Genomic DNA, 14,542 nt, shown 5'->3' with positions numbered 1-14,542 from the left:
TTTATCTTGTAGATGGTACACACCACTGCCTCTGAGTGCTGGTGCGTGTGGTGCGAATGAAGCAGGCCGCTTTTCTTGTGAATGGTGTCAGGCTTCTTGAGTGTTATTGGAGCTGCAACCAGTCGGGCAAGTGGTGTGTGTTCCATTATATTCCTGTCTTGTGCCTTGTAAGTAGAGGACAGGCTCTGAAGAGACAGAAGCTAAGTTTTCTGCTGCAGAATTCCTAAACTCTGACTACCTCTTGTGATCACAGTACTTATTTGGATGACCTCTTCAGTTTCTGAGAAACAGCAATCACAGGATTTTGATAGTGGGTAATACAATGATGATAATGCCACTGAATTTCAAGGGACAATGGTTAGATTCTCACTTGTTAGAGATGGTCATAGCCCAGCACTTATTTACACAGCACAGTTATTTACAAATTTTCAGCATGAGAGTGGATTTTGTTCAGGTCTTGGACATGGACTGCTTCAAGTGTCCGAGGTGTCTGGAATGGTGCTGAACATCGTGCAATCATCAGAAGACATCTCCCTTCTGACCTGATAATGGAGGGTAGGTCATTAATGAAGCAACTGAAGGTCACTGGGGCTAGGACAATACCCGGAGGAACTCCTGCAGAGATCTCCTGGAGATGAGATGACTGACCTCCGACAACTACAGCCACCTTCCTTTGCATCAGCTAAGACTCTGACTAGCCAAGAGATCCCTCCATCCCCAGTTGCCACTGACTCCACTTTTGCTAAGGTCGTGGATGTCATAATTGGTTGAATATTGTCCAAGGGCAGCAAGGATATGTAAGGATTCTGCACAAGCCACTTTCTCCCATCGATCAGGGCAGTATTTTGCAAGCCCTTGCATGAGGCACAACAGGGAAAGTAACCTTGACAGTGAGCTGTAGGAATAAGGGGGAAGAGAAGAGGGAGCAGGACTCTCCGGTGCAGTAGTGATTTTCCTCCCTAAACCTCAGTAAGGAACATGGGGTTGGATATCTCCCATTTACTAAAGATGTCAATATTGAAATCAGTAACCTAGTCCAGCCACAATTGGAACCTCAGTGGGATGAGACTGCATGGTTGTGCAGTTGTGAAGGTGATCATGACCATGAACTCTCCTGTGTCTAGCTCCTGTGAAGGGTCTAGGCCCGAAACGTCAGTCTTTCTGCTCCTATGATGCTGCTTGGCCTGCTGTGTTCATCCAGCTCTGCACCTTGTTGTCTCGGATTCTCCAGTATCTGCAGTTCCTACTATCTCTGACTCAATATTTGCTTGCAACAGTTGCCTGCTGATTAACCAGCTGAAGAGGAGAAAGATATAGGAAGTGAACAGGCAACTGATATACCACCTTTTTGGCTGTAGAATCTGTGAACAATTCACTTGAAGAATGCAATTCCAATTCCTCATTCACTAACAGCAACATTTGATCTATTTTTGTAGTCTTTCAAAGATTGTTGGTATTATTGCCCACCCCATAATAACTGCCCATTACTAATTCCCCTGAAGAAGGTGCAGTTCATGTGATGTAGGTATATTCACATTGATGTCAGGAAAGGCATTCCAGGATTTTTACCCAGTGATATTAACTATCACAGTATCCATTTGGACACAGGTTAGAACAAAAGCTACCAAACATAAACATTCTAAACCACTTTTATAAATGAAACATTGCAGAGGAACGTCAGTTAATCACCCTTGTGCATTTTCTTAGTGAGTGACATGTGTATGTGAGCCTTTGTTTACTCTAGTGAACCTACAGGGGCTGACTCCAGTAGCTACAGCATAGTTAGTGGAAAGTTGTTGGTTTCGACTGTGGGAGACTGTAGATGGTTTCAGCAGCTCTGGGTCTAAGAGGCCCAGCTCTAGACCACAACATCCCTGCTTGGGCAGCAATTGTTTAGGCTATTCAGCATTTTGTGGAGATTTTGAACTCATCGCCTACCTATTTGTTGCATATTGCTGTTCCTTATTTTAAGCAAATTAAACATCAGTGTTGTGAATTCACGAACTTTTTCAATCCATTTCAGGACCATTGATTCTCAAGTGAAGATTCAAAGATTCACATTTGTTATAAGATGAATTTTTATGACCATGTATTATTTTAAATTTTGTGCTCATGGGCAAAGGTGGCAGGAGAACAACTGCAATCTCACATTTCTGATGTAACTGTTCACATATGTTAGTATGGGAGAACATTGATCAAAACACGATTACAATTTATTCTTGACAGGAGTACAGGTGGCGCTATTGGATAGCTTTCTCCTTTCTCTCTAGTCCAAATTGTTTTGTTATTTTCGTCAATAAGATCACCATATACGGGTTACATCAGTGTAATTCAAAAACAGTATGACATTTAACCTCAGTTTCCTTTTGGCCGTCACTTTTACTGTTACTTCAAGTATTTTTTGAACATTTGGGGGTGGATGTGTGGGCTGAGAAAATACCACTTCTGGGAAGGCAGGAGAACATTCCCAGAGGATAGTTATGTGCATAGAGAAGTCCAGAAGGAGAAGCCTGGTCAGGAGAGTGGGAAAGCACAGAAGATTTTGTTGTGAAGCAGCATGGTCCTTTTAAGATTACCATGCACATGCCTACGTTAAATGGAACCCTTCTGTATATGGCCTGTACATCCTCTGTACAATGCATTCCTGCCTGGTACACACCTGCACAGCTTAGAGTAAATACTACATAGAGTCTTGCTTTGCTTGGATGAGGCACACATAAAATTACTGTTTTAGTCCCAGTGACTAAATGTAGAGATTCCAAGGTGGACCACATGTATACCTTGAATTTTTACATAGTTATGTGCACAAACTGAAAAATCCCTAATAATTGCAGGACCTCAAGCACACTTTACATCTGTTAGTCCTAACTGTGGTGACTCATCACCCACATGCTTCTTATTTGCTCAGTGCACAAGAATAAGCTCTATATTGGGAAAGGAGCAGGAAAAGGAAGTGGTACCATGGGACTAAACCACTTCAAGCAATAAAAAATTTAATAAGATGGTGGTGGTTGTGTGAAAAGCCTACGTCATGATTCCCTATATTTATCAAGTTGGACTTTAACCATTTAAGCACTTAGTTTTTTTTGTGCAGATTTAGTTTGCTGTTGGAGCCACTGTATTTATATGGCTGCTCAATTTTAGTTGCAAGTCAATGCTAAATCCAAGGATGTTGATGGGTGCTTGATTCAGTGATAGTAATGCTATTGGATGTCAACAGGTATTTGTTACATTCTCTTCTGTTGAAGAAGGTCATCGCCTAGTACTTGTGTGGCATGAACGTTACTTGCCACTTGTCAGCACAAGCCTAGGTATTGTCCAGGACTTGCTGCATTTGAATATGGACTCCAGTGAGTAACTCACTGCTTGTTTCCCAATTGCTTTTCACTATCTACAAGACAAGTCAGGAGCATGATGATATACTCCACATTTGCCTCAATGGCTGCAGCTCTAACATCACTCAAGAATCTCACCAAGCCTTCTTCTGAAAATTGCCTTCTAAATTCCTGATCTCAATCTCCTGGAAGGAGAAGGAGAACAAATAATTGGGAACAATACCATCTGCAGTTCCTCTCCAAACCACTCACTATCCTAATTTGGAACTATTTTGCTATTCATTCATTATTGTTGATCCAAATCCTGGAACTCCCTCCCTATTAGTATCATCACCTTAAGGACTGTAGTCGTTCAAAAGGTGGCTCAACACCAGCTTCTCCTGGGCACTTAGCCAGGAACAATAAATCCTGGCCTAGGCATCAACTCCAACATTCCATGAATGAATAAATTAATAAAACATTCATGCACAAGCCTGGCTGCAATGGAAAAATTCTTCATCACTGGTTCCAAGCCAAATCTCATGATTATTCGTAACAGAAAATTCTGGGATGCGGCCTGCAGCCTTCATAAAAAGATGACAATTTAGATTGTTTGCATCAAAGGAGAGCTTTTATTGCCCCTGGATTTCTGAAAAGAGGCAGTCATAAAATTTGAGCATTTGGTGAAGAATCCTAGTTGTAACAGGGAAGCCTGCTTCACATTAATGTAGATTGTCTACCATGTGGTAGAGTTCAAAGTCACTTGGGGACATCTGACAGCAGGCTGTCTGCAGGTACAACCCCATCAGTAATTTCACTTTGATAAATGAGGCATCTCTTAGGAAAGATGTAAAGCTTTCTCCAAGCACCTCAATTAATGTTAAGTGCAAGAATTACGGACACAAGCTTTTGGAGAGAATGAAGTGGAATACATGTGAAGGAAAAGAGGAGTATTTGCTTCAGGTCATGAGGGGTTTTTATTGTTATATACCATGTTATCACACAGGTATATATAGAACTGTTCAAGTCAGCTCCCATTAAAAGTTAAATGCTCAGCTTATGCCTTGGAATAACTAACATCATTATGCCCAAGGTGATATCTGTGGCACACCTCAATTTGCAAAAGTTGTCTTTGGTTCTAACTAGGTCTAATATTCTTTTGGTGCACCTCCATTAGCAGTTCTTGTCTCTATAATATTAACACGACCACTGTTCCCCATATACCTCTGCTGTGATTTTGTAAGCAATTAATGCACCACTCTGCATCCCTCCGTGCTGCACATTAAAGCAAAGCTAGAGGCCTGTAAAAGCTGACACTTCTTTTAAATTTTTTTCCCCCATCATCTGGCAATTTCATGTTTTGGAAAGGTTTTTCAAATGGTAACACGAGTTTTGACTTGACAGAAGGTTCTCCTACAGCAGGGTTAACCAAAATTGGGCTTTAAAAAAAAATGACATTTGAGGAAATCAATTCAATTTATCCAAAGATACTGAAGTAAGGATAAGTCAATGCAATGACATCCTATGCTACAAATTTCCCTCATGCCAGTAAGAGCTTGATTAGGACATGTGAATTACCTGATTTTCCACCAGCCTTCCAGGTTTTTCTGTATAACCTCCACCACAGCACCTCTCTCCAAATCAATTTCATCATTATCTCTTGCTGAGTAGGGATAAACAACAACAAAATTCTCCTCTGGAAAAACAAATGTATATTCCATTTACAACCACGTCATGCCATAAATTAGCATTTATGGAGCTTGGCAAAAATGATTAATAATGATGCTTGAAGCTATGTAAAATTAGTTTGCACAAAAAGCTCAATACGTGGGATCGATAACCACATCAAAACAGAATTTTACAGTGTTCCAATCAAATGTGTTTGTATTGATTCAGCATAATTTAAAATAAAAGTTAACACTTCATGCTGAGGCAAGGGGCAGGACAGAAGAAAGGGAAGGTTGTGTAGGAGAAACCAAATGGTCAGGATGACAAGTATGTTCTGACTACAGGAAATATGAACACCATACAAGTTTTTAATTGTATTTCCTCTATCCAGATGTTGTGGTAAATTTTGTCAAAGACATTAATAATCATTGTGCTCCAGTCCCCTCATAAGAATTTGTTAAGGAAAGCAATTTTTGGAAATACTTGTAAAGGAAGTATTGTCAGCATTTCACATTTGCCAGCGTACTCAGGGATTTTTGGCAACAATGGAGAAACAGACTACTGCCATTGTAAGATGCAACCTTGAACTGAAGTTTTACTGGCTTAATTCTGAACTTATTCAGTGCAGTTACTGAATCCAACCTTGTGAACATTTATACTGGTTAGGATTCAGAGATCATGTCATATGAATGACAATATTTACTTTACACTTCAAGGGTAATAAATGTTCATTAAATGTAAGTGGCACTTACAGTATTCATGTGTACAAAATTCTATTTTTGCTTTCTCCTGTGTAAAAGCATCTATGCAAGTAATTATGTCTAGACTTTGGCACTGCATCAGTGCGCCTGGAACTAGAGAGGGCTATGACAATAAAGATTGTAAGCATGCAACATTGATAACATCAGGCTAGGACAAAACTGTGGACTAAAGGTGGCAACAAATAACTTACAAGCTCAAAATTATTTGCAGCGTAGCTAGCTGGTGAATTTTAATGTAAATAAACTCAAGGCTTTTTATATTTTGGGATTAAAAATTAGAACCATATATATTGTTAGTGGAACAGGATTTATGAGGGATTAGGGGAGTGGGGGCATCCAAAAGAGGTAACCAGCATAAGTGTAGTCCAGTTGAATTAAAAATAATAAAACCTGCTGAGTTAATAGGTTACACCAGTTGAGTTTGTATTTCTCAATCTTCCTGAACCTCATTATCCAAATGTGAGAACATGCACAGGAGAATGAGGTGGTTTATCCCAGAGAAGGACTGAGGAACAAACCAACAACTGTGGAGTGCCAAAGAGATGTTGCAGTGAACACATGGGCAAATACGATAGTGGATGGAGTTAGGAATACAAGCCTGAAACAGTTTTTGTTTTAATCGTACGTTAATTCAGCAGAACAAAAAATACAAAATCAGCATTATGAATAGCAAATTTAGGAAAGAAACTTGGCAGATAGTGACAAACAGCTGGGTCAGGATGTCATGAACATCAGTGAAGGCCAAATTGATTAATTCAAGCAATGATTTTAAAAATGGTAGGTTTGATATTCTGGATAAGTTAGATCTAACATAAGTGAGGGTATTCTTCACCTGAATTTACAAGTTTGTGAGAGCATATGTACAAGATAGTGCACGGGACTTGATTCATTTATACATATTAGAAACCTACAAAATGGCTTTCCTCTATAAGTAGCTCAAATACATCTTACTGACTGGAGGTATTATGATACTGTTAGGCTTACGGTATAGCTAATTGTCTTATGGAAAAGCAATACTTCAAACCAAATTGCACAGTTGAAGCCATAGGATAACGGAGTAGAGGCCTGATATAAGAGAAGTAGGGATTCCAATGCTAATATAGAAATAAAATTACATTAGGAGAGCAAATTCTGTCAAGCATGTCCATGCAAAACATGTAAGCAAGACACATATACAGCACATAAATACAGGAAGCACCAACAAACACAGACTACAGTAACAGCAAGCTCGTCTCCATCCACCTTGGCCCCAGACACTGATGTACAAATCTCCTAAAGTCCGTCGATGGCCCATATGTCTTGGCAGAGACCAGAATGTCTTAGTAACTGATAGCATGTTGAGATAGGAAGTGATCACAGAGTACAAAGTGGTCATTAAGGATTCATAAAGTCACTGTGATGAAACTGTTGTTCTTAAAGTTATTATAATGGGTGGTCAAAACAATTTACCATCAATTAACAACCATTCTTGCAAGATGAATAGGAAATACCTGGTAAATCTTAAATCACATTGTTTTAATCACTAATGAATCTCTGCTATGGATATATATTAAAATTGTACATATTTGAAAATATAATAAAATGACAAACTAAATGGTGACAGAAGACATCTGAATATACAGTAGCCAAGACAATTAAAACAATACCCATTGTTACATCTGTCAAGCATTAAGATATAAAAAAGTTACGTTTTTTAAAAAAAGGGAGTTAAGTATTTCTAGTAGAAAATAACCAATTATCAAGTCTCTGGGAAAACTGATAAAACTAAGAAGCAATATATCAGGCAGGAGTTGAAAGGAATGTGTGGTTTTGAAGTGACTATGCTTAATTCCAGTACTTTAACCACAGATCATTTCACAAGATACTAACTGAAAGCACCATCATTGATACAGAACTCAAGTTGCAGCGTGATATATTTTGCATGACATTATCCATAAATGTGAAATAGGAATTCAGAATGGACATAAAAATAAAGGCAGAATATGCAGATGTAAAATTAAGATTCAATTATATCTAGACACACTAGTCCAATTATTCCCTATCCACTAACCCTACTGTACCTGAAGACCATACTTGGACTTCTCATGATCGTGCAATCACCAAGAAAATAACTAAAAATCTATTCAAACAGAAAAGGATGCAAGACAAATTCTCCTATTTACACTGCAGGAATCAAGTACAGATGCATGATTCTTAATTTCTCGTTCAGGTACAATAAGACCTCTTCTGTTTTGCATTGTTTCTCATCAAATCGCAAACTTTCTGGCCCATTGACAATCAGCCCAAGGCTCAGTGTCTCAATTCATAAAATTATACACCATACCCATTTTTAAAACTGCGAAAACTGTGTAATTTGTGATTGACTTGCAAATGTGCTTCAATCCATCAGTACTTATTCACAAGGAGTTGAATGGTCAGTCTGCCACCTAAAACCCTACTCTGAATTTAGCTACATTCTATTCCAGCACCCAAGGGGGAGAATTAATAGCAATGAAATAAATTAACTTGTCTATGGTCTTTCATGAGCTCTGGGCATCACTTAATAATTCCCCAACCTTTTGAAATTTTGTCACTGTTGTATTATGGGAAGTGCAGCAACTGATTTTTACACGATAAAGTCACAAGCAGAAATGAAATCACTGACAAGATAATCTTTTTATCCAGTACGTAAGTTGAGGGGTAAATGTTGAGTGGAGTTGACGTCATGTTTGTCTGATTTACTGACTGACATCAGTATGGTCACTAACTTAATGTTGGTATCATAGATTCACAGAAACCCTACAGTGGGGAAGCAGGCCATTCGGCTCATCAAGTCCACACTGACCCCTCTGAAGAGAACCCCACCAGGCACACCCCTTACCCCATTTCTGTAACCCTGCATTTCTCATGGATAATCCACCTAGCCTACACAAAATGGGCAATTTAGCATGGCCAATCCACCTAACCTGCACATCTTTGGACATTGGCAGGAAACCAGAGCACGCAGAGGAAACCCCTGCAGACACAGCAAGAATGTGCAAACTCCACACAGACAGTCACCCAAGGGTGGAATCAAACCTGGGTCCCTGGCACTGCGAGGCAGTAATGCTAACCACTGAGCCACCGTGCCACCCACATTGCAGTCACACAGCATGGAAAGAGACTCTTTGGTCCAACCAGTCCATGTTGAACATAATCCAAAAACAGACTTGTCCCACCTGCCTGCTCCTGGCCCGTATCCGTCCAAACCTTTCCTATTCGTATACTTATCCAAATGTCTTTTAAACGGTGTAATTGTGGCCACATCCACTTTCTCAGGAAGTTCATTCCACAAATGAACCACCCTCTGAGTAAAAAATTTGCCCCTCGTGTCTTTTTTAAATCTCTTCATTAAATTCAAACTTCAGTGAAACCAAAACGCTACTCTAATGCCAATCTCAAATTTCCAAGTACTCAAGATAAACTATTTAAAATTGACAGAAGCTCTTTCTAAAAAAAAACCGCTGTTTGATTTCAAAATGTTTTAGAGCACTCATGTACAGAAGACTGCTGCATTTTTGGCAACAACAGTTTTTTTGTCTTCAGCAAAAAGGATATGCTCATACACAATGACTTCATAATATTTGTGCTTTCAAAATAACCAATATATTTGTTCAATTACAAAAGACAGCTAAAGATAAACCTTTTAAGTTGTAACACAACAAGTATTATCTGACTAAAACTCATTGTTATTTTTGGCTGCTTACCTTCTCCTGGCTTGGCACTAACAACTGAAAGGTCATCTTGAGCTCCGTCCTGGGCCTCCAGACACGTGGCAGGGACCCAACCCTGCTCATCAGCTGTGCTCACGAACCACCAGCCTGAAAGCACAAAAACGTCATTTCACCAAAAACATCAATTTCTTTCATGTACACTAAATGTATTTGATATTGTACTGTTACAGCTGTAAAACCTCTCCAGCACATGATTTCCTTCGTGCCTTAGTATCCAGTGCTACTTCAATGGCTCATTACTTTGCACTCATCAGCTTCCTGTCTCCATGCTTGTTTGTTTGGCTGCTTGGAATGATCTAGACCCAAAAATATTCCCATTGCCATAATCAATATCTCTCATCCATGGGTTTGGGAAGTGGCCGTTTGAGTGGAGGCACTTTGGAGGTGGTTATTTTTTTCTCCCCCTCTAAGTGCTGCATCCAAGAAACAGCTACTCACTATAAAGACTAAAATTTGCTGCAGGTAAGAGCATCTGGCTCAAGATGCACGTTTTTGATGATGAGCACATTACTTGCCCACTCAATCTACTGGCCTGGAAATTGGATCACACCTGAAAATGCATGTACTAAGGTGTGGAGTGTGCAAGGTTTGTGCCAAGTTCCTATTAATGCAGGCAGTGTGATATCCTATCACTTAATTACTGAAGCCAGGTTAAATTACATTGTGAATAAATGGTCTTTGGCAAATGATAACCTCGAGGAAAAAGACCTAAAAAGGCAAAATTAAACCTGGAAAACAGGGAAGAAATCATGATTATTATCTTGTATTACATTTCACAGATACACATTAAAAATTATACTCTACAACAGTGAGACAACTTGGTAGCCAAGTTACATTTATTTAATGATTATTATAAACCACAATTCATCAGCATAACTTAGTCAGAATTATAATGGAACAGAGCTATAGCATGAACTAATGAAGATGGAACATTGCCAACAGTCTAGACTTATTTCCTTACTATCCAGGTTGCCTTGAATCCATTCCATGTTTGTGTCAGTGCTTTTTCACTGTGGACTGACCCATATTATTTCCTTCTGTTTGCAAAGTGTTATAGCTTTACAGCCTGCATTTCCATCCATCTTTATATGGCAATGTAGCACCACAGCCTCTCCATAATCAAAGAATATATAACTGTCATCATAAATTCAGATAATAAATAAATATTTCCTTTTTTTTTGTAACTGAAACATACAGATGAAACTAATGGACAAGAGAGGCCCATATTTGATCATATTATGGCATATTGTATATCAACCATCAAATCTCATAGTCAAAAATCACACATCACCAGGTTATAGTCCAACAGGTTTACTTGAAATCACAAGCTTTCAGAGTACAGCCCCCTCATCAGGTGCTGTGACAGGAGAGCACACTGATACAGAGTTTATAGGCTGAGAGATGAAGGCTAGAAAGATCAAAGAATCATACAACTAGTGTGAACAAACCTGAAATGGCTGACTGACTGCTTCCTGTTGAATGTTCAATCATTCATATGTTCCTGCATTCTAGAAATTGCAGAAGCAGGGTATGGAGAACTCTGTTAGAAAGGAGATGCAAGTTTCGATTGATTAAGACGCAAATTCCAGAATCTGTTTGAAGTCCCTGCCCGGAGATAATTAAAGATTTCATCAGTGCCTGCCTAAATTTCCAAACTTCAAACTGACAGAGCAATAGGAATACACAAATGTGACATCTCAGATCAGACACTGAATTGTAGGTGTGAGGCCTTGTCCAGAATCTGTCTCTGAGTTTTAACCTGGAATCAGGCTGGTTTTATTCCGAAAGCAGGAATTCATAAAATGCCACACTGACTGTGACTACAAATTGTGCGTTTCTTTAACAAAATAGAATGTATCTGCAAATAATGGATGTAATAATTCACCTCACAGGTTTATATGTGCGTGCATGTATGTGTATATATGGCAGATACTCATGTGACTCGGCCAATGTTGTCTATTTCATATGCTGCAGGCAAGGATGCCCCAAGGCATGGTATATCAATGACATCATGCTGAGGCTACGACAATGGATGAATGGACACTGCGCAACAATCGCCAGACAGAGATGATCCCCCCAGTCAGGGAACACTTTAGCAATCAAGGGCATTCAGCCTCCAATCTTCGGGTAAGCATCCTTCAAGGCGGACTTCGAAATACACAACAACGCAGATTTGGCGAGCAGAGACTGATAGCCAAGTCCGGTATCCATGAAGATGGCCTCAACCATGATCTTGCATTCATGTCGCGCGACAGGTGACCCCACCATACTATTCTGTGTCTGTAAAATCATCCTTACAGTCCTGTTATGACAGCATCATATTGATAAAGTGTTATGATCTCTCTACTTAATTTGTACAGTTTTGAATTACTTATTACACACTCTGTCTCTCTCTCTCTCACACACACACACACACACTCTCTCTCTCACACTCACTCTCACACATACACACATATACACTCGCTCTCTCTCTCACTCTCTCAAACTCTCAAACACACACATGCAAGTGCACATATAAATCTATGGGGTGAATCATTGCATCCAAGATGTTTGTTTATTTGCAAATACATTCTATTTTGTTCAAAAAAAATACAATTTGTAGTCACAGTCAGTCAGTGTGGCATTTTATAAATTCCTGCTTTCGGAATAAAACCAGCCTGATTCCAGGTTAGAACCGTGAGACAGATAATGGACAAGGCCTTACACCTACAATTCAGTCTCTGACCTGAGATGTCACCTTTCGTATCTCTGCCTGATTGAATTTGGAAAGTTAGGCAGACACTAATAAAACCTTTAATTGTATCAGGATAGTGACTTCAGACAAATTCTGGAATTTGAATCTCAATCAATCGAAACTTGCATCTGCTTTCTAACAGAGTTCTCCAAACCCTGCTTCTGCAATTACTAGAATGCAGGAATCTATGAATGGTTAAAGATTCAACAGGTGGCAGTCAATCAATCGGCCATTTTAGGTTTGTTCACTCACTCACACCAGTTGTATGATCCTTTGATCTCTCTGCTTATTAACTTTGTGTCTCTCTGCTCTCCTGTCACTGCACCTGATGAAGGGTCTGCGCTCCGAAAGCTTGTGATTTCAAATAAATGTGTTGGACCATAATCTGGTGTCGTGTGATTTTTGACTTTGTCCACCCTAGTCCAACACAAGCACGTCCACATCATCAAATCTCACGGCAATCTCTAATTTTTTTTGGACCTGAGAAATAACACACTATTCATATAATTTTTGAAACGTTTTTTACAAGCACAATTTTATCACAACAAATACAAAACAACTTTCTTTTTTAAAACAAAAGTTACCACATAAATTTTAGCAAAGTAAGAAATACTTGTGATGCAACATACTGCTGACTTCCTGTTGCAGCTCCCCAAATCATCAGTTCAAAATGTCAGCAAGACAGGAAAATACTGGCAGGCAGTTTGCCTCAAGTCACTCTCATGCATGCGTACTTAATCATAGAGTAGTCAGATCCTGCTTAACTGCTGAATAAATTACAGATGAATATATGCAAATAATGGAGAAGGAGAAAAGGAAAAAGAGAAAACTAATTCAAAAATCTCAAGCTGTTACAGAAGCATAATATAAAAATGTTAAAAAGCAAAAAATATCACCTATTCTCAATCCATCAGACTTTGTTTTTTCCAAGACTAATACTGAAAAGAAATTTGGGACAGTGAATTGCTTGGCAAGAGCTGTGAAGCATTACAGCAACAATTTACATCTACATACTTCTTTTAATGTGATAATATTCCGAGGTGTTTCTGGGTTGGATCTTCAGACAAAAGTGGGTGCTGATCTGGAGGAGATATTAAATGTGTGCTTAAAGCTGACGCAAAGAGGTGCTTTTCAAATAGGCCAAAAGAGAGCAAACTGCCAGGAGTTTTTGGGAAGGAAATCTAGAACCAGAGGTAGCTACAAAGATGGAGCAGAATGAGACAATGAAATGATCTAAACATGACAAACTTCCTACAGTGGAAAAAGGGGTCTTATGCATTCAATATGATTAAGAAACAGGTATTAATGTGTCATCTCAACCCTGTGCTGTAATTTTTACAGTGATTTAGGGTTGGATTTTTAAGGAGTTAGGGAGAGGTCCGTGGATGTTTAAAATTGGCAAAAAGGACTCAATTCTAAGATTTCAGAGCCTTGAACTTTTGCTCAAGGTTATGGAGGCTGAAGGATGGGAGACCAGACAGGAGAGCCTTCGATCAAGTCCCCAGTCAAATTTTATGTTTTAAATCACAAATGCTGTCCTGTAGAAAACAATTTATTGATTACAATTTTGCGTCATTATTGAGTCTAAAAATCAGTTTGAAGAGCTGAAAACGAGGACAGTATTTGGTCGCGGTGCAAAATTCAGGGAACTGAGTAACTACAATGGCAGGATTTCAAATTTCTGACAGGCCGATTTCCATTTGTGAGGGAGATAGCCAGAGTCAGGAAATTTCTAACATGGTGCATGCAATTCAAGAAAGTGTGTGTGTGTGTGTGTGTGTGTGGGAGGGGTGTGTGTGTATAGGGGTGTGTGTGTGGGTGTGTGTGGGGTGTGTACGTGTGTGTGTGAGGCGGTGTGTGTAGGGATGTGTGTGTGTAAGGGTGAGTGTGGGTGGGTGTGTGTGTGTGTGTGGGTAGGGGTGTGTGTGTGGGTGGGGGCATGTGTGTGGGTGTGTGTGTAGGGGGTGGGTGTGTACGGGTATGTGTGTGTAGGGGTGCGTGGGTGGGTGATTGTCGGGTGTGTGTGTTGTTAGGGATGTGTGTGTAGGTAGGGGTGTGAATAGTGTGTGTGTGTAGCAGTGTATGTGTGTGTGTACGGTGCATGTGTAGGGTGTGTGTGTAGGGGGTGTGTATGTGTAGGTGGTGTGTGTGTAGGGGTGTGTGTAGGGGGGGCTTTTGTGTGTCGGTGTGTGTGCTTGTGTGTAGGGATTTGCGTGTGTATAGGGGTGTGTGTGTGTAGGGGTGTGTAGGTGTGTGTGTGTAGGGGGTGGGTGTGTGTGTGGGGGGTGTGAAGCAATGTGTGTGTGCGGGGGG

General features: G+C 39.8%; 1 protein-coding gene across 2 annotated transcripts in view; it reads right to left on the bottom strand.

Annotated features, from left to right (window-relative positions):
- sh3pxd2b (SH3 and PX domains 2B) overlaps positions 1-14,542 on the bottom strand; it is a 293,056-nt gene that overhangs the window by 17,512 nt on the left and 261,002 nt on the right. For both annotated transcript variants that reach the window (XM_048603706.1, XM_048603707.1), the window contains 2 exons: positions 9,469-9,582; positions 4,893-5,010 (listed from right to left, as the gene is read on the bottom strand). In XM_048603706.1, coding sequence (XP_048459663.1) covers positions 4,893-5,010; positions 9,469-9,582 — 232 coding nt within the window. The remainder of the gene's footprint in view (positions 1-4,892; positions 5,011-9,468; positions 9,583-14,542) is intronic.

This window comes from Rhincodon typus, chromosome 12 (genome assembly GCF_021869965.1).
Source record: "Rhincodon typus isolate 14 chromosome 12, sRhiTyp1.1, whole genome shotgun sequence".
NCBI lineage: Eukaryota > Metazoa > Chordata > Chondrichthyes > Orectolobiformes > Rhincodontidae > Rhincodon > Rhincodon typus.
This window is presented reverse-complemented; position numbering and strand designations above follow the sequence as displayed.